The sequence below is a fragment of the Lycorma delicatula genome, chromosome 7 (assembly GCF_047948215.1).
Source record: "Lycorma delicatula isolate Av1 chromosome 7, ASM4794821v1, whole genome shotgun sequence".
Taxonomy (NCBI): Eukaryota; Metazoa; Arthropoda; class Insecta; order Hemiptera; family Fulgoridae; genus Lycorma; species Lycorma delicatula.
In genome coordinates this window covers 147,310,508-147,332,830 of record NC_134461.1, presented here as the reverse complement: position 1 = coordinate 147,332,830, position 22,323 = coordinate 147,310,508, and the positions used below count along the sequence as shown (strand labels likewise).

Here is a 22,323-nt window from a genome sequence, read left to right as displayed (position 1 = left end):
TTTTTCCATCACAAAGAAAAAAGTTATGCAGGGAAGGGTTAAATTAACAACTCATTTTTAAAGTTGGAAGTTGTAAACTAGCAACTAATTACAGACCAATCTCCTTGTATCTAATTTCACTCAAATTTTTGAAAAACTATTGAATAACAATTTTTACGTTCTTGGATAAATACAGTAGTATAATTTCTAATTTGCAATTTGGTTTCAGTAGAAGTGTAGGAAATAAAGATGCAATTGTAAAAATTGTACAATATGTTAATAAAGATTTAGATGAGAAGTCTGTAGATACTGTGTTTATTGATCTTGGGTAAGTCCTTTTTACGGTCAATCTTTTTACTTTTAAACTTTTACTTGAAAAACTTAATAAAATTGGAATAAGAGGAGTTACTCTAGAATTGATAAAGGTTTACTTTAAAATAGGCAAACTATATGGAATTAAACTGTATGGAATTATTGTGAAAAAAATATTATGAAAAATTAAAAATGTTTTTTTAAATTTTTGAACAAAGAAATTTTTATTCATTTTTTTTTGGAAAATGTTTGAAAACGCAGTCATTCAGTTCACCAACACCCCCTTACAATTCAAAAGTTTAATATAAAATATTAAAAATAGCTGAAAGCATGATAAATTATGTAACAAAGTTACTAAGCGTCTACAGAAAAATGGTAGTAATCTGGATGGAAGTTATTTTCTTTTTAGATAGAATTTTTACAAAATTTAAAAGCATTTTTGTATAAAATTTGTTCATTTGTTTAAAAATTAAAAAAAAATGAAGGCATTTTACATTATTACAGAATTTATATAATTGTTTGATTTACTGAAGTTCAACATATTAACTGTTAGTATATAATAAATAAATAAATAAATAAAATTATATGTATATGAAGTCTGATTCAAACTGATGTACCTTCCCCTTGTAAGACCCAAATATTTCATTAATTGAAATTCTATTTGGCTATAACTCAGGAATCAATGAAAATAAGTTCCACTTTCATATTGTTGAAAAGCTTTCAATAAAAGCTTATTACTGCAGTTAAAAGTCCAAAATCCAATTTATTTTTGGATTTTGGGCTTTTTTGGACACTTTTGATCCAATCTGATTGCAATCAAAAGGGGAGGTGCGCAGTTAGCTGTTACAGCAAAATCCAAAATTTTAACATCCAGCTAATTGTTTTTGAGTTATGCTAGATATGTTCGTACAGACATCACGCCAAAACTAGTCAAAATGAATTCAGGGCTGGTCAAAATGGGTGTTTCTGTTGAAATCTGAAAACCAAAATCTTTCACAATCACAATACCTCCTTTACTAACAATTTTATAAATAATTTTAATTTTAGTAATAATTTTTAACTGTACAAATAATTTTACATTGTAATTAGATATGTATTTTAATGTATGTATTTAATGTTATTTGTTACTCTTTTATATAAAACTTTAGGAAATTAATATTTGAAAGTAAAAAATAAAATTTTTGAATTCTCATATTTCAAATTGAACCTAAGCATAAGACTTCAAATCTTCAAATTAAACCTTGAGGTAAGCATTCTGTTTTTTTTAGATTGACCCTTGAGATAGGACTTATAGTTATTTAAATTGAACCTTGGCATGAAATGGGGACCCACCACCCCACACCCCATACCCCACCACACTTGATCACAACCCTCCGCTATCACGTCTTTTAGGAATTTATGCATTCATGCATAAAAACAATATATAACTTGTGTTTTCGCTGAATTCTGTCGCTAATATGGTTAAGGAACACTATTTAATTATCTCGGAAGGCAAAGTTTATACGAAAACAGCACAAGCCTCACTGAGCGCAGTAGAATTTGCACACTATAGGTGATGATTTTGGTTATGTTTTACATTGAGTTCTTTTCATGTAAAAGCAACTGAATAATAATAGTAATATTGATGGTAATATAATAACAATAGCTATTTTGAAGAAGTAGTGCACCTAGGTAGGGAATAATATAATGTGGTTTTATAATAATAATATAAATATTTGTATTCATTTCTTTCTGAATTTTTATCTTGAAAATTTTGTTTGAATTCAAATGAAGCAAGCCAAAAATGAAGTTTTGGAAGGTACAGTTTGTAAAAAGGAGCAAAAAACACAAAAATAAAATAATGCATGTGTCGTGCTACATACGCACAGTCATTGAACTCATCTGATAATGGAAGTAAAATGGTAAAGAACCAGATTTTATATGATGTTTATATTTTGTGGTATTTTATGTGATATTTTTAACATTATTTTAGTTCACCTCCAAAGTACTCCAGTATTTTTAATACACCATTCAAAGATTTTTTCACTGCTGATAAACTAACGGGAATTATAATGTTAAATACAGAATTAAGTATAGAACATTTTTATTTTCTTGGCTGTAGAATATGTTGTTATAACAGCTATATCTGTAATGTGTATATAGATCATTAAAAAAAATCAAAAGATTTGTAGTTTGCTCTGAATATTTGACTAGCACTGGAGTAAAACTGTTAGAGCACCTTCTCTACAGTCCTGATCTCGCTCCATGTGACTTAATGTTGTTCCATCAGGTGAAGATCAGACTGAAAGGAGAGGATGTTTATGAATGATGATGATCTCTTAAGGGATGATGAGTGTGTTCAGATCATCAATAAAACATGTTTATGGATACTATTTTGAAAAATAATAAAAAAATATTCATATTGCAAAACTTTTATAGTGCCCTTTGTATATAGAAAAAGCTGCATAAGATCTATATTGCCCTCATTAAAATTAATTTTCCTAACCTTTCCTTTTAGATTAATTTTTATATTCATTAACATTTTATAAATATATTAAAATGTATAATTAGAGGTGTATTAATTTCAGGAAAAAATATACAATGCAAACTGGAGAATATAGTAATTTAATAAAAAATAATTTAAAACTAATGGGATTTGATCTTTTTAACAAAATAAAAATAAAAGGAAAATTGTTACTATTCATATGTATTTATTTTACAATAAATAATGTAATAAAAATGATTAAAGATTGGGATAATTTTCACGTAAGGTTTTTAATATTAGGTGATTTAAATGTTAACTTAGCATTTTCAGGTATATTTTCAGAATATGCGTTAAAATCAAATAACATGCAAACAGTGTTATCTATTATGGAACATGATTTTTTTGATAACTTTACTAAGAATAATAATAATGTGACAGACAAATTATCTCAAGATAAAAAGTGTATCATGGAAAAGTGTATATTAAATGAAAAACAATGTTCAAAAAATGTTTCAATTGCATTAAAAATTTGTATTATAAATATAATTGTTATAAAATTAATAATTCGTTATTTATTATTGATATATAAAAACAATTATAACACGTTAAATGATTTACCTCTTATAACTGAATACATTTATCCATTTAATTATATATCAATAGAAATGTATTTATTTATATTGACAATACAGTTTATATGTATTCTAACATTACATCCATTAGGAATTTGTGTTTTTACATCAGGTGTTATAAGTATGAATAAAATCGGTACTGAAATTAAATTACTGATAGTATCATTTAAAGAACTTGATAATAAATTTAAATCTATTAATTATTTTGATAATAGTAAAAATAATGAATTGAAAAGATATACAGAAAACTTGATTTGTCATCACCTATATATTATAAGGTATGTCGACTGTTGATTGATATTTTTTTTTGTGCAACACACATTAGTGCTATTATTGCAACTCATATGCTATTTTGTATATATATATATATATGTATACTAGGATCCCTGTAGCGTCTTCACTTGCACTGTATGGTTACTTGTGTTTACTGTCTGTCAGGGGACGTTTAGCGGTCAGGATTGCTCCCTGTGTTCATTAAACTCATGCTTGTGAGAATAATAATGATAAATAAAAAGTAAAGCCTGCTCAATTTATAAAAACTATCAGTGTATTATAATTTCTTCAGAGCAACAGTTTGATCAGTACAGTACCCACTAATTGGTTTTTAGATTTCCCTGCGCGGCTTTGCTCACGAAATATATAATAAAAATTACAAACATAAATTACAATCACAATATTACCAAAATTACTGTACAAGATACATTTATTTATACAGTTCTTTGAGGGATTTCAATGGAAAACCCTCTCTGCATGCCCTTTTTTGTATTCAGATTTTCTTATGGTTCCACTAAAAGTTTTTTTAGATATATGTCTGAAAAGTTTTTGCAAGTCAAGTCAATATCTTGTTTAATATAGTTAGAAATGCGATAAAATTTACAATTATTTTTCAAAATTGTTTTGCTTTATTTCACCCTGTTCATAGTCAAATTTCAAAAATCTAGAAATGGTTTTTAGATATTCATATTTCTTTGTTCCTCTCTTTAACCCTTTAAACTCAGGAATTTTTAAAAACTCCTTTCTTAATTGTATTTACTGTAAGAAGAACATGTGTACAAATTTTCATTAATTTATCTTCAGTAGTTTTTGCTGGGCATTGACTATGAATCAGTTATGAAATGTTTTTTTATGTATGTATAATATATATATATATATATATATATATATATATATAAAAGGTGGCAAAGTATTACATGACTTTTCCGGCTATTAATAATAAAAATTAAAAGGTAAAGCTAAAAAACAAAAAGTAGTATATATATTTTTTTTGAGGTGGAGAAAAAATTTTAAGAAAAATGTTTCTAAAAGTATTCATATGTAGGTGAAGCTTAATAAATTTGTTTTTGTAAAGTTTTTTCTAAATCCAACACCCTCTTCAATAAAGGTTAAATTAAGAACATAAAATGTAAACATTTTCAAAAAGCTTTTCTCTCTTTAAACAAAGAATTTAGTTTAAACAAATTGTAGACATTTCTCGATAGCTATATATCAAGTATATACTTCAAAAAAGTCTTGAAAAATATTTTAACTGTTGGGAGAGAGTGAAATAACAAAAATATTTCAATATTTCACATATTTAAATTTTAAGAGATAGGGATTGATATTTTGAAAAAAAGATTTTTTATTATTTTTACATGCATTGTAACAAATTTGGTTAAGTTTTCTGTAATACCACTTAAGAAAAAAGAAATTGATTTTTTGTGATATGAGTTTTGAAAAGAAATTAATATGATCACTGCCCTATGTATGGAATACTTGAAAAGAATTTTTCTGTTAAATCCTCAGATATAAGATCAAAAGCAGTGCGACTTACATACATACATTTTTTAGTCTAGATGAACTAACTGGACCTTAAAATATAAAGATTTGTTATAAAACCTGATACACATTTTTGACATGATCATCATACTTTCACCCTTAAGTTGGCTAGAATATATGGCTTAATATGGCTATAGTCGTTGGTAAAGTAATATAAATACAGATAATAAATAAAATAAAGTAATATATTTGTGTGCTTATATATATATATATATATATATACACACACACACACAATAATTATTATGGATATATATATATATATATATATATATATATATATTATATATAATTGTGTATATATATAATTTCTCAATAATTAAACACAGCAATATAAAATTAAAAAAATACTCTACCTTAAAACACTTTATTTTTCTTTATGATTCCAGCATATCCCCAAGTCCCAACTTAGGGAGCAACTCAAAAAAATTTAAATAAAAAGAATAAGGTTATAGCATATTATGCAAACTTTTGACATAAAAATATATTGAACTATGTCAATACTAAGAAAAAAAAAATTAAACCATTTAATGTTCCCCCAGTAAGCCCCTATAGCCTGCTTAAGTATTTGTTTAAAATTAACAAGTTTCTCAAACGATCTATTTTTCATTATTAGACCACTATTTGGGGTGTGATCTAGTCTGTTTAGTGAAAAATATTAAATAGCCACCATTCTTGTATCATGAAGTTTTTTACGTCAAAGGTTTTTTTTAGTGATGTATTACAACCCTTTAAAAATTTTTGAATGCTGTCTTACATGGAGGGGCCAGCTAACATGGTTTGTAATGTGGTAGATTCAACATGAAAAATAGTAGTAATTAGAGGTATGGGCATTTGCTAAATTTCATTATACTACGGTTAATGATTGAAAAGTTATTTGAGAGTTTCCATACTTTATTAACATACTGTTTACACAAAGTATATCAGACATTATACAAGAGTTGTTCAGAAAGTTGTCGACCTGACACAGAGGTGGCGCATGAATGACCAAGTGGTTATGATATTTGTGAAATGTGATTCTTTAGATGGAGTGCTACAAAGTTTCAGATGTGTAAATTTAGTTGCTTGATTGTGACAAAACAAACAAATTTTGACATTTTCAAAAAAAAAGCATAAAATTGAAGTTCAAGTTGTTATAAAATATTTTGCTTTAAAAGATAACCCCGATAGACATTCAGAAAGGGTAGATTCCACTTTAAAGTTTTCTTTCTCTTAGTTTTCAATGGTAAAAATGCAGGTTGCAATTTTAAACATCTATTCAACATGTTGAAATGCTCTTGACACCCAAAAACCATCATGACCAACAAAATCATCACATAAATCCACAATGGCATATTAAATGGTCATTGACTGAAGGTACGCAAACTTGTGATATTGCAAACATCTTTATAGACCGTGTCTAACACATTTTACACAATGTTTTGGGTATGAAAAAAATCTGCTCAATATTTGTGGTCATTAGCAGTCAATCAGAAAACACATTTAGTTAAATATTTATCAAGGGTGTCTAGATTTATTTAAATGCACTTCTGTTTTTTAGTGGTTTTACATTTTCTAACAATAGATGAAACATAGATTCAAATGTCAGAGACTAATCAGCGGGTGGGGACAGGTGAAGTGCTCCAAAGTTAGACCAGTCGAACATTCAGACTAAACATCCACTTCTCGACACAAAAAAAGACTACTCTTTCTCTAAGATAACATGCCTGCACACATGTCTTGGGTTATTGTTGTAGTACTCCATGATCTACACTTCAAAATGCTTCTATATGCACTGTTTTGCTTACTATTTTCCCAGCAATTACCTCTTCCCAAACTTGAAGAAATGGCTGTTTGGATGAAGACTCGCTTCAAATGATGAGGTCAAAGCAGAGATAACAGTTTATTGATTTGGACAAGTTGCACTATAGTGATTGTATAGAAAAGTAGGAAAGTCATTGGTATAAATGTACTGAATTCCAAAACACTATGTTGAAAAATTAAAAAAAAAATTCTGAAAAATCTTGTTTTCTTTGTCAGGACAAGAACTCTATCTTATGCATTCCATATTTTAAGAGTAAAAATAAAGTAATATTTGTATTATTTACTTTGATAAGTAATACTGGTTTTTATTTTTCAGAAGAGTAAATGAGCTCAACAAGTCTTTACAGATTATAGCTAGCATTGTAAATCAAGGAGCATGTTCAATAGTATGTGTAAATTTATATTATTTTATTGAGGTAAGTAAAATTTATGATAGTTAAATATATTTTTTATATAAGTACTAGATTGATAAAAGGAAAGTGTAATGTTTTCTTTTAGGTTCAAAATAGTTTTACTTAATATTTATAAAAGAATTAAGAATTCTTTGAAAAACAGTAATAAACAAAAATTTGCGTGCTTTTTTTGATAAATTGAAAGAAAGAAATGAAGTTTAATAAAAAGAAAAGTTAACATCGGTTCTTTTTTGTAGATAAGTACAGTAAGAGGTAATATCAGATTAAGTTGGATTCAAATTGGTGTAGTGAAACCATTTTGTTTATTAAAGGATTGAAATGATGAACAAAAACTTGAATGTGGAAGTTACCAGAAGAATTTGATTAACAAGTGATGTTTTCCAGGTTATAATGAATTATTACTGAATGGAATTATCCTAAACAAGTATAATAAGATATTAGATAAGAAACACACAATATTTAATAAAAAGTTACTAAAATGGACAATATTTGTTATAGATTACAAAAAATTGTAGCTTACAAGTATATTAAATCTTTTGAAGTAGATTCTTTAATTCACACATCTCTCCACTCCTAAAATATTACCTTGAAAATTATTTTTATCTTTCATATAAGTAAAAATAATCTGAGCATTAAATCTGATAAATACAGTTAGGTGAATTTTTAGTAATAGTCAAGTATTTCTGTGTAACTCAGACTGAGTATGCTGGGCATAGTGATGCAATTTCCTATTGCCTGAGTCTGTCATTGTGCACAATTCCTTTAAATAGTGAAAACTTTAATCGGTATGTTTAAAATGGTTTTTCTTATCGGGTTGAACTCATCACAGACATGCCATCATAATTAATAAATATAGTCATTACCTTCATCTTGCTGTGAAGTTGCAAAGTTTTTTAAGCTCAAGAGCGCTCTCTTTAACCTCTTTGAATTTTTGACACTTAAAAAAAATACATGGATGTGATATAAGGTCTCATTAAAAATTTACTAACATTAGTACGTTTTTATTGTGGTGTTTTCCAAAATATTTGATAGAATTTTATGCGCTTAAATTATTTTTTAATTTTTGCTTGTAAAAATGATTATGATACATAATGATACAGTAGTGAGGTCAGAAGTATTGTATGCAATAAAATGTCTTTTTGTGAACGGCATTGGATTTATTTGAAGGATAAAGAATGAGGAGAAGAGAATGCAAAGAACAATTCCAGGACCCTATGTGAATTAAAGGGGACAGGTACAGATAGGGACTATAGAACTGTGTAGAATTGAAGGAATGGATAAATAGAAAATTCAGTGGGAAAAAGAAGAGTTGGCTACTTCAAACACTTACACCAAATGGATGGAAGAAAGCCAACTAAAACTATTTTCTACTTTAACGTAATATAAAAGCTAGTGGATGGAGGAACAATTAAGGATATTGAAGAGATGGACATTGAGAAACAAACAGTACTTGACAGAGGAAGGGACAGAGGAACAAATATTTTGAGGTTTTCAGATTACTAGCAGAAGAGGAGTAGAGTGGGCTACTCAGTGGTGAGAAGGGAAGCAGGAAGAGTTAGAATGAATAATTATTGGGGGTATGTAAGATCGGAAAGAAGAGTGAAAAGAGAAAAACTAAATAAAGATTGTTATACGTTTTCAATAAATTGCTTGTCCATAAAAAACTGAAGAGAACCAAATAAAAAAATATTTACACTTTTGCTGAGGCAAGTCTATGACTAGTTCTCCCAGAACTTCAAATTTTAATATTATATATGCTTCTTGCCCTTGACTGATTTATTTACTATAGAATTAATCATGATTTATGTTTTTTATTAGACCCTCAAAGAAATTTTATTTATAAGGAGCATATGCGCAATAAATAAAGGTAAAGTAAAAGTACAGGCTAATAAAATTAAATTCTTGAAAATCCTTTGGTGCTGGGCACCAAAAGTATAGTTAAAAAAAGAAATACAAATTATAAAAGATGAGAAATGAAATTGTTAGATGAATTACTCAGTGTTGGAATGCTGAATAAATGAATTGAAAATGATAGACTAGATTTGGGTTGATATATACATTTTCTCATGTCCGTGGTTTGACAGGAGTAACACACTGTAAAATTCTTATAAATACCATATTTACTCTTGTAATTCACACACCTAAATTCTCTTTAAATATTCAAAAGTAAAATATTCAGTCAAATAAATATTATTTTCTTATTGAATTTTACATTTTAGTTTCATTATAAACCTATATAAAATCGTCTTCTACTTTTAGGTAAAAAGTGTCACTTGAAAAAGCGTATGAATTACGCAAGTAAATATAATTTATTTATTCTTAATTAAGTTATATTGTCCATAATATGTCAATTATAAATAGGAAAATACAATTTCAATTTTACTGTACACCTTACATTAGCTAATACAAATTAATACAAAATTAACACAAAAATATACCAAATAAAATAACAATCACAAAATTAACAGTTCAATGTATGCAAGAATTATTTACTTTTAATGTTTACAAAAGGAAACTAGCTTACATTTTCATAAATGAATAATGTCACTTTGTCTCCTTTTGATACAAACTCGCTGAACAACTTCTCGTGCTTAACTATTGTCCAAAAATGGGATACTTGTGATGCAATTTTCATTAATTTATTACTATACAATCGCTCCTAATGCCCTTTCATACTGTTTTCTCATTTATTGCACGCTAAACTGAAAAACTGAAACTTACTGATCCTCAGTAGTATTTATATTCCCGTGCCTAGGGTTAACCTGTAATAACAGTAGCCGTCCAAGTGTTGATTTCTATGGTCAGCATCTTCTATAAGTTTTCTCTAAAAATAATTTCTTTGTGGTTTCTTATGGAATAGATGTCTGGTCAAATTGAAAGAAGGTATCAGGAAAAGAAAAGAACAGTTGATAATATTTTAAAATGGGTTATGAAAAACCTAAAGCTAGTGGAAGTTGTTTTTGAACTCGGTCACACAAATCTGCAATCATTGTTACTGACAGAAACTAATCGTTTCAGATATAATCAAAAAGAATGGGCTGAAAAACATAGTTTCAATTTTTTTTTCTTAGGTACTGTAAAAAGAATTGTCTGTGTTTTTATACTGATTTTTTTTATTTTTAATGGATCTTTTTTATATGAACTTGAATTGCATAATTCTCTCACAAAAATTTCTAAAATTACAGTTGATGATATGAAGTAATTTAAAATAGAATTTTTTTTTTTATTTTGTAGAAACTGTAAATTACAAAGTTGCAATTAACATTAGTGAATTTGTAATTTGTATGCATGAGATGATTGGCAGATGTTTACTCTGTGTTTCTGTGGAGGACTATTAAAATGTTGAGAGGCTTGAACAACAAAACACTTCTTTTTTTTTGCTTTGTTCTTCTTCATGACGGTCGGTGAAGTTATTGAATTTAAAACTTTTTCAATGACACACCAAACAAAAATTGTGCAAATAAAATGTTTTAAAAAAAATTTAATACACGTAATAGTGTGAAAACAGCAATACCGATCGCAGAATAATTACAAAAATGACTGAGAATATTTTGAAGCAAGTTTAAAGAAAAAAGCATTTCATAGATATACAAATCGGTTCAGTATGTTATTATAAAAGTTTAATTTTCAAGTAGAGTCTGTATTTGTCAATCATCTCATAGATGTAAATCACAAATCCATCATTTAGAATGACCTGATGTTTTATAGATACACATAAGAGCCAAATCCAAACATATTCATATTATAAAACACATGTGTATTACACGAGACTGATACTAGACTCGTGCTTATTAATATGTATTACAATTAATATTTGACCGCATTCCCATTTGTATTCTGATGGTATCTTATTTTCCACTGGTCAAAGGTATGGTGCAGGTCAGTGTATATCAGCTGTCTAAATACATTGTGTTCCTTTAAATACAGGTTTCACTTAAAGGAAAAGAAAAAATCACATGGAGCCAAAAATCTGGCAAATATGGAGTATATTCCAGCATAATAATGCGTTTGTTGACTAAAAATTGCCTCACAGGAAGTGCTATTTGAGCAGATTCATTATCCTAATGAAGAATGAAACTACCTTTCCTCGGTTCAAGATTTTTTCCTATTTCCCTCAGTTTTATTTACTTCTTTATGTTAATGATGCTTCATTGTTGTACCTTTTGGATCCCATTCTTTCAAAATTACATCCCTTGCATCAAAGAACGCAATGAGCGTGGGTTTTGATTTTGGATTTATTTTGATACACAAGTCATGATTTTTTTTTTTAAAATCAAACTGCTGCAGCATGTCATTTAAAATTTTCTTACAGCATTCTTTTTGCTATGGAATGAGAATCCTAGGAAACATGTCGGCACAAACGTTTATCGTGTTGAGATTTTCATACAAAATTTTCCACACTAATGTTCATGGTTTCAGCTGCCATTCAGACACTTGAGTCCACTCGACTCAACTGTGAGACACTTGAATCCAAATAAACATTTGAAAACTTTCCATCAAAGTTTTGTGTAATTTTACTAAAATTTTAAAATTGACTGACACATTGCTCAATTTTTAAACTTACGATTACACAAAATATGTGTACCTCTAATTTAAACAAATAATGACATACTAAATGTATAGATATAATTAAAACCCAAACTAATAGCTGACTCCAGGATGAAAACAGCTGCAACAGTACCTGAAGTGATCTTAGAGAGCAGTTGAAAATATGATGACATGAATTTTCAAAATATATTTGCCATATGAATTAAATTTGCCATATGATTTGTTGTTTAAAATGGTAATAGTTTTAAATAATTTTTATCAACTAGCTTTGACAGAAACGTAATCTTTAAAAATATTCTGTTATTAGATGTTTGGGACTTAATTTGAATCCTTCCAGAAGATTTTAATCTTAAAAACTAGGAAATACTGTGAAGAGTTTTTGTATTTTTGTTTATGCATGAATATTATATGAAGTGTATTAAATGAATTTATTTTATATACAGGTTACTGATGGTGTATTAAAATTAAAATCAATATCTACGATATTTGTGGTATTATCTTTATTATTTTTATATACAAGTAAGGGACAAGATATAATAAATGAGGTAAAGTTGATAAATTGTTGATAAATAACAAAAATTCAAGTGCCATACATAATTTTACAAACTTTTTTATTTTGAAATAATATTTTAATTTCTTGCCTGTGTTGTTTTTAGTCGTCAAATGCCTATGAACTGTATATCCATAGGTCGCTGGTTCAAATTCGGCCCAGAGGACCAAAAGAAATGGTTTGAATAATTGTGTCTAAGTGCACCTTCCATTATTCAGAACTTACGCCGCTGGATCATAAATATATTTAAATAAAGTCCTTGTTAGTCTTATCAATATATATTTTATTTATATTTAATTAACACATTTAGATAGATTTTCACTTATTAAAATATTATTAGTAAATTACCTCACGTTGTTAAGTTTAAAATGGTGTACATGTACAATATTAATGTTTAAAGAGTGTTATAATTAATGTGTTTATATTTAGTTTCACATTTTCCTGTTTGATTTAGACTAATAGTACTATTGTAGGGCGTAAACATTTTTGTACTAATTAGATGAGTCAATTATATTAATATGTTACTTCAATTATGTACTGGAAGAATTTCATTCAGGAGTGTTGAATAATATGCCTGATTTTTTGCTTTTTTTAATCAGTTTATTTTGCTTGATATCTTTTGACTGGGTTAACTGATTTTAATGAAATTTAAATAATTTCTCACTATGGGTCATTACTGCCATTTAATTTTGGTTACGTTCATTCTAGTTGGTGAAGAGATATATTTACTACAGGTCCTGTGTCTCCGTATCATAATTTAATTTTGCACTTAATTTTCCTTCTAAGACGCAGTCTATTGAGGACAAAGCATTTGGTAGCCAGAGCTGCACGCACAACTTTCCCAGCTTTGCCGAGAAAATTATGCATTTCTTTGATGGATTTTTTTATTTTTTTAATTACATTTCTTATTCTTGAAAAGTCTTAAGTTTACTAATATTGTATGTATATTAAGAGTACTACAACCACAATGGTTTTGGTGATCTGACATAAATCTATAAGTCACCCTTGAAAATGATGCAGAGATTTTCAAGAATAATAAGCATCCCATCAGAGTCTACTAAAAAAATCTAAAGATTGAAATGGTTTCCTATTGCCTTCTTCACTCACAAAAATGTATGGTTCAATGTATGGATCAAGTTAACATGCCAAAACATTGAAATGATGATGACATTCAGCTCCACATGTGACTTCATTCTAGACTACAGGTTTATCAAAATATTATTAAACAAACAATAAGATTAAGAAAACAATACTTATTGATGTCATTTATATCTCCTTGATTTACATTATTGATATATAGGAAAATAACAAACAATTTGACCAACTGTTGTTTCTCAGAAAAAAAGAACTATTATTTTGCTTCTGTAAAAACTGTTTTTTCTGTTCAATAGTAATGCTGCATAAAAAAAACCTGTTGAGTCACCAAACAGAGCTGTCAGTTCACTCTAACATACCAGTTGTATAATATTAAGTGATATTATACAACTGGTATGTGAGATTAATATTTCACATGATTGATCTGTCTATTGCAGCTGTATGGATTTAATATCAGAGGGAGTAGGCAGCTTTAAACACATACCAAATCTGAAGTTCTGGACTACCTTCAGTTTAGAGAGAACATTGAAGAATATTTAATTCATATAGCTACGTATTTGGACAACAGAAAGGAACAAACTGACATGGAACCAAACAGAAACACCACAGGGCCTCACTCAGTTCCTTATCCTGCTGAAGCGCTTTGGACAAGAAGTAATGATTACATGCCAGAAACAGATGATGATTACCTACGCAACAAGAAACAGATGTCAATTACCAGGATGTGGCTCTGACATGGCAAGAATCAGTTGTCCTTCATGCAAAGTATTTTTTGCCTCCAAGAGAAAAGAAATTGTTTTCAATTGTACCATATACTGTAATAAATTTCTTGTTTCAATATTTGTAATTTTTTATTATGTTAATTTTTAATATTTTTTACTCATCTTTTCTGAATAAATGTATTTTATAGAAATAAGACAAATCTGTAAATAAGAGAATTAAATCTGTAATAAGACAATTGTCTTATTTCCCGTGAGATTTCCTAAAAATAATGTATTCTCTCTTGTAAATAGCCAACAAATAAAATAAAATTCATTGAAGTTTTTATGCCATTGAGATTTGATGTCACCTACAGGAAACATTGGTTTTTTTTCAGAATATGGGTACCACAAGATTTTTTTGGCTTTTTACCTATTAAAGAATGATAAATGTATTATAGATTTGCAATGATTAGGTAAAGAATAATCAAAAGATTTTTCAGGACTTAGGAGGTTAAAAAAGAAAAGTAAAATGCAATTTATTAAAATATTAGTATTTTAATATTTTTTAATTGTGTTATTGAAAATTACCTTTGTATTTGTTAGAAATAAATACTTGAACTTGATTGGAGAGATATCTTTTCTCATTTGCATCAACATGCTTCAGTAGAGTGAACTTATGTTGTAAGATAATTTTTTATGGTATATTATTTTCTTATTTATTTTGTTTATTTCAAAATAATTTCTGTTATAGAATTTTGGAGCACATAATTTAATATTTCAAAACAAAAACAGATAAATTAATTTTGTTCAGACAATCTAGAACTGTTTTGATTATTGTATTGTACAGATTAATAATTTATGACTGGATTACATCAGGCATATATCTCAAACTAAGAAAGATATTTTTGTGCTTATTTTATTTAAAATGTAATCTATGTGATATAGAAAGAATATGTTTCTAATCGTTTTAATATAAGTAAAAAGTAAATTTTTCTGAATTTATTAATAAGATTTAATTTTTCAGGGAGAAAATTTACGAATGATGTTGTGGAGTTGTTCATGGACAGCCAAGCCTGCTTGGTTTAAAAAATTTTTACTTATAATTATGATATCTGCTAATAAGCCATTAATTGTTAAACCATTTGGTTTGTATAATCTAAATCTTCAAAATTATTCAAAGGTATGAATAAGAAAATTCAAGCAAGCCAGCAAAGCATTGCATAATTTTCCTAGCTTTGCTGTTGATAGATTTTTATTTCAAATACACCTTTGGGTTTTAAATTTGCATAATAAAGTATTATGCAATATTTAGAATAAAATTACAAAAAAAGGTCAAAATGTTGAGTAAAAAAAAATTTATGTCCAATTTGATCCCTGTTGATCAAATGATATTTATATCTTAAAAATTATGCGTTATTAAAAGTACAGTATTCACCAAAATATACAGTACTTGAGCTGTTATTCTGTATTATTTTTATTATGCAACCTGAATACGGTACGGAAATCCACCTATGTCTGTAAACAATTGCTGAAGCGATCTATTGTTGTTGTTCATTTTCGAGGATATTCGTCGAAGACTTCGTTTAGCCGACTCCAAAACCTGATCGAGGACACATCCATAATTCTCATTTGTGGACACAGTTACCAGACTTCCCTTCTGTTGACACAATACACTACCAGTACAACGAAATTTCATAATGTTAGACAACATAACTATGTTGCTTGGTGCCGCCTTATTAAATTGTTTCCGATATAGTTCCACCACTAACTTCAAACTCGGCCTGCCTTGATTGTCATCTCTGTATGAGTGAAAATAATACTCCACAATGAAAACTTTTTCCTCTGTCGTGAGACCAATTTTCAACTCTTACCTTACAGCACAATGTTTTTTGCACTACTAACAACACATAATGGTCATGCAACAACATGTGAATGTACGGACATGCGTATGAGAATGCGTGAAATCCAGTACTGTATATTTTGGCACGTACCGTATAATTGAGAAAAAAATCAAAATTATAAAAATTTGGAATTTAAGTACCATTCTATCTCCTTGTTTTTTGTAACTTAAAAGTTTATAAATGAAGCCAAAGCTGGGATATATCTATATCTGTAAAACTATTTGCTCTCACTGACCGACTCAATCACTCATCAATGCACAGCTCGTACCGCTGGACCTGGGAACTTGAAATTTAGGGGTGTAAGCACCCACTAAGAAAGGAGTTTTCAAAATTCATCCCAAAGAAGGCAAAAGAAGTTATGTATCCCCTACAGACAGGATTAATTCTCTCTAGGTTATCATGTTAACAGAAATATACTGAAGTAAAATGATTAATTTCTTTTTCTTTAATAAATATCATTTGCTTTAAATTTAAAATCATCTGATTAAATTCCACACAAAATAAAAATGGTTGTTGTGATTGAAGGGAACATGATTCCTTATGAATTTGGTTGCATTTACGGTGATGCTAACAATAAATTCATACTTAAGTGATTTATGCATGGCTTCTAATCAGTAGTAAAGTATTAATTACTTGACTCCCAATGTCTCTCCAGAATATTTTAATTATTATTAAATATTATTATTGAAATTAGCTTAAATTAGTACATTTAGCAAACTTATTATATGGGTTTTTATAGTTTATTTTGGGTGTTGATGTTGGATTGTCAAAAATAAAAAAAAATATAACTTCAAGAAAGAGAAATAACCTTTATTATTTTTCAAACTTTTTAAAAATGAGAGTATCTTGGTTCTCCAAACGAATGAAGTACATGATCTTTGATTAGCTAATGACCAAGAGCACTACACCCAGTCTTAGTTGTTGTAGCTTCATCTACAGCAGGAGGATATCACAGTTTCTACGTCCAGAATGAGGGTATTGTTGGAGGAAAGAAAGCTTTTCAGGTTTTCTGATAAATAAATTGTTATTTATCATTATTACTTTCACAACCATGAGGATAACAAAATCAGCAGGGTTCCTGAAGCCCCCAGGTTAGATTGGAAAGGCGAGTGACTACCCTGACTGGCTAGTATGTGTGTGTGTGTGTAGTATATATATATATATATATATATAAAACCAAAATTTATGCCAAATCTTAACTTTATTGGTCACTTGGTTTTTAAGGTATGATACAAAAACTGTTTAGAAATAATGTTAAATATCCCCACCCCTAAATCTCAACGAAACATTTGGAATTTTAGATAAATTAATAGGTACTTTCATTGTATTAGTCAGTTTTTATCACCACTGTATAAAAAGTAAAAAATTCAAATTATTTAAAACTATCCCTCCCTTTTTAAAATTTTTTTCCAAAATTTAATACCATCAATGCCCCATATACAAAGAAGCCATTGCAAAGAACATACCTATGTTTCAGCCATTTGCAGCACTTTTTTAGACTTTTTTTGTAGATATTTCCACAAGGAAGTAAGCTCATCTAATACTAATTTCAGAGCGATATTGCTGCTTGTTTTTTGCCCATGTTTCAGCCATTTGCAAAGAATTTTTGTTGAGCTAGTCTAAAGATATTAATATAAATACAGACAACAAGCATGCATAAGTATGCATACAGATCTTCTGAAAAATTCTGTAACATTTTTGTATTTTTGAATTAATCCCAGGTCTTGAAAAATCACATTTGCAAAAGCCCGATATCTAAATGATTTTAACCTTAAGATGTTCTATTTTTCTTGTTCTTGTTTGATTGGCTTATTTATTTTAATCATTTGAATTATTTCTTCCAGATATATTAAATTTATTGATTTTTCCATACTTTGTATTTATGGACTTCAGGAATCTTTGAGTTGGTCATGTTTTTAGAGTTTATTGCAATTTAAAAAATATATTTTTGAAATTGTTAGTATTTGTACTTGTCAGTACGGATAAGTCTCTACCGAGCCCTAGATAAAATTTAAATTTGGGACTCCATTTATGTAAGTTGCAAACAGTTACAAAGAAAACCTCTAGAGTATTTGGGGAAATTCCCTTTTTGACATCAGACGTAAAATAAGACAAATACTTGTCTTACTTGTCTGTTAGTTAATCCATCCAAAGTTCCCTTTTATTGTTTTCAGAGCTGCATGCATAAAAATTAGTTGTAGTCAAAAAAAATTATTCAAAAATCAATTTGTGTAACATTTTTTATTGTTATTTATTATTGTATCAATTTTACAATTTATTCATATACGAATACATATTTAAACAAAGACAATTAGGTAACTTGTTTTATTTTAGGTTTACATTTTTTTAAACATTTTCTCTTCTGTCTTTCAGAGAAATTAATTCTTGTAAGCTACATTTGTGTTTACTGCTTGACCATTGGCTAAATCTAATTTAATTCTCATAAGGTCACTCAAGTGACAAATGTTCATTGTTGATTCTACGAGGTGCGACAATAAAGTAATGAGACTGATGTGGAAAAAAATGTTGCTTACCGTTTTAGTCATGTTTAGTGTTTCTCCTTCAAAGTAGTTCTCCTCTGATTGCACACACTTATACCAGTGCTTCTGTCATTGATGGTAACATTTCTGGAACTCATCTTCTGTAATATCCTCCAAGACTCTCGTCACAGCTTTTTGGACAACTTGTGTTGTTTGAAAATGGTGTCCCTTGACCGCCATTTTGACTCTTGGAAATAGAAAAAAGTCGCACGGAGCGATATCTGGTGAATAAGGTGGCTGTGGTAGTACTGAAATTTGTTTTGAGGTTAAAAATTGCTGTACTGACAGAGCAATATGGGATGGTACATTATCGTGATGCAGAATCCAATTATCAGCAATGTTGGCACGGACACGAAGAACTCGTTTACGAAGTCTTTCTAAAATTTCTTTGTAGAAATATCGGTTAACTGTTTGTCCAGGAGGCACCCGCTCTTTATGAACAATTCCCTTGGAATCGAAGAAGCACACAAGCATGCATTTCACTTTTGACTTTGACATGCGAGCTTTTTTTGGTCTGGGTGATTCCTTTGAGCACCATTGCGAACTTTGGCGTTTTGTCTCTGTATCGTATTGAAAAAACCAACCTTCATCACCAGTGATAACACGGCTCAAAAAATCCGGATTGATTTCCGTTTGCTCTAACAGGTTGGCTGCCACATTTTTCCGTGTTTCTCGCTGTTGTGTGAGATTTTTGGGGACCATTTTTGCATAAATCTTTCTCATACCAAGATTTTCAGTTAATATTAGACGAACCGTTTCTCAGTCGATGTTGAGTTCTTCTGCAATCATTTTCACGGATAATCTTCGATCAGATAGTACGATTTCACGCACCCTGGTCAAGTTGACATCTGTCTGTGAGGTTGATGGTCGTCCACTGCGGTCTTCACCTTCAACATTCGTTCTGCCTTCACTAAAAATTTTATGCCACCGAAAAACTTGAGCCCTTGACATAACCTCCTTTCCAAAAGCCTTCTGAAGCTTAACATAAGTTGTCGTCGCGTTTTTACCCGATTTAACGCAAAAAGAAATGGCATACCGTTGCGCAATATTTTGCGGTTTCATTTCTGTGACGATAGACAAACACGTGTTCACTTATTACAGCACAACTCACGACTGAGCTGTTGCATCAATGTGCCGCTTGGACTAGAAATAGCTTATAGACCAAGGTCAAAGATGGTGTGCCTACGCAAGCTGCAGGGTTGCCACATCTTGCAAAGAAAAAGTCTCATTACTTTTTGTCGCACCTCGTATGTATTTTGTTTTTATGGAATTTATAACAGAATATCCACATTCACAGTCTGCACTGGATGGTTGTAATGTTCCCATAATGTTACATAGAAAGGAAAGGTTAGAGAATTCAAGGTTAATTTAGACAAAGGTTTATATATCGCTAAAAGTCTTGAACATTCCTAGTTTAGTTTTCTCTATAATTGTAAATTTTAATTCTGAATATTCATTTCATATTTTATCTATATCAGGCATTTTATTTGCCACAAATTCTGAATATTTTTTTTGAAAGCAGTGTTATATTTTGCTTTCCAAAATCAAAATTGTTTCCGAATTTATAATAATTTCATTATCGAATGCTTGCCAATCTTTTAATTCTTCATCTGGAAATCTGCTTTCTAACTGTAAACATACACATTTAGTAAATCGAATTATGGCTGATGTATCAATATAATTTTGACATTCCGGTAATATTTCTCTTACAGTATCACTCCAAAAGATTTCGTGTCCCAATTACTGAGTTTTTATTTTATTAATTTTTACATACCGATGAGCATCTATAAAATGACTTTTTTTGTAGATATTTTCACAAGGAAGTAAGCTCATCTAATACATATTTCAGAGCAATATTGCTGATGTTCTGAATAAGTCAGAATTTTTTCACAATATTTACAATCTGGTTCATCGCATTCTGCTGTATGACTTTTACAATACTTAATTAATATATTGTAATTTTTTATTGTAGCACCAACTGCGGAATACCTAGATAACCGTATAACTTCATTTAATGGTTTAAGTAATATAACATCATGCTTTGAAACTTGAGCTAATTCTAATCGTTTTGACACTTGCTAAATCGGTGAAATTTTGTGTACACAGTTTTCATCAAATTTTTTATATCCTGCGTAATAGATACATTTTTCCATGCATCATCTAATCTTAAATCTTCCCCGTGTAATACACAGTGTTTTTCATTTAAATGTGATGTTTTTCTTTTGAGAATTGCTGCTACCCCATTTTTCTTCCTGAGTATTTAGCACTAGCTCCATCGCTTATGAACATTACAATTTTTTGAATATCCAAATTATTTTCATATTAAAATTGTTTATTTTTTTCCACAATCGACATACCATCGGAATTTTTCAGTTTCACTATAACTCCAAATCAGTTTTGTATACAATCTCATTATCAACGTGATATTTAAAATACAAAATTAGCACTTTAAGTACAGAAATATAAGCGCTTTCATCTACAATAAGAGTATGAAAACTAGATTTTCTCGCTTTATTAAATACATTTTTTATAAGCGTAGAGCTTATGCATTCAACAAATTCATACACATAATCTTTGCTCCTAAAATTTTAATAAATTTTTCCATGTGTTAGTGTATGTCGAGAATGGAATTTATCGATGCATTTATTGGTATTGCCAATATCATGTTTTCAATTAGAATCTTCACCAAATCTGATTTTGTACTTTGTTTTTTTTTTTATTTTTAAATTGACATTCTTCAGAAGTTTCCATTAGGATTTTTTAAATACTACCTTTTTCAAACATTCAATTTATCTACTGCTTTTTGATTAAATGCGGTTTCAAATAGTCTAATTTCTATGAATCCCCTCTTTCTCTCATACTAAATTCTCCTGGAGATTTTGCGTCCGCATTAAGACTATGTGTAGAACATTTCCAGTTTCTTCATATTGAAAAATTTCATTTAATTTTATGGCTTTTTTTTATCTTAAGAAGGTTTTTATCTAAAACAATAAACAAAAAACCACACAAATGTAAAGGGCCGAAAAATAGCATGTCTGAGAACAACACTCGGAGCCCCGTTAGCCAGGTGCATGTATTGTACGTAAGTACAGCTGTTGCCGCCCTGGACGTTGAACGTAGATGTTGTGTTCCGGACGTGGGGATTATCTACCTCAGGGGCATTATTATTATTTTTTTTTTTTTAGTTTTACGGGCATCGACTGCTAAGGTCATTAGCCCTCGTCACATTCTTAAAAAGAGATTAGTATCACCATCAGGATCGTCATATGTAAGGGTGTAAAGGGCCCTTACATTTTATTTAAAAGCACAAACTACACAAAACATTTAGGCGTCATATGGGGTGTAAAGGGCCCCAATCTTAAAAATTTGATAAAATATCACACAGAACATAAATGTAACATATTTGTCTTTACAATACCATTATCTCCTTCTACCTGTCTCTCTTATTTATTTATTTTAGCACCCTCGGGGCGACCACAAGCGCCATTAAACAGCATATCAGTCGCCTCAGGATGCCGTGGCAGTTGACTCCCCCCTATAAGCAGTCCCGTAGGACGTAACCCATCAGGG

At 29.2% G+C, this 22,323-nt stretch overlaps 1 protein-coding gene across 21 annotated transcripts in view; it reads left to right on the top strand.

Moving 5' to 3' along the window:
• Positions 1-22,323, top strand: part of LOC142328051 (odorant receptor 43a-like) — a 66,352-nt gene that overhangs the window by 25,504 nt on the left and 18,525 nt on the right. For 7 of the 21 annotated variants that reach the window (XR_012757161.1, XR_012757162.1, XR_012757164.1 and 4 more), the window contains 2 exons: positions 1,440-1,537; positions 7,322-7,421. Coding sequence is in view for 5 of the 21 variants with exons in the window: in XM_075371514.1 (XP_075227629.1) it covers positions 7,322-7,421; positions 12,410-12,511; positions 15,337-15,492 (358 nt within the window). In the remaining 16 variants the exon portion in view is untranslated. Of the gene's footprint in view, positions 1-1,439; positions 1,538-2,064; positions 2,193-2,858; positions 3,037-7,321; positions 7,422-12,409; positions 12,512-15,336; positions 15,493-22,323 lie in introns of all 21 variants that reach the window. The other 14 variants (XR_012757175.1, XR_012757165.1, XR_012757173.1 and 11 more) reach the window with 6 other exon arrangements.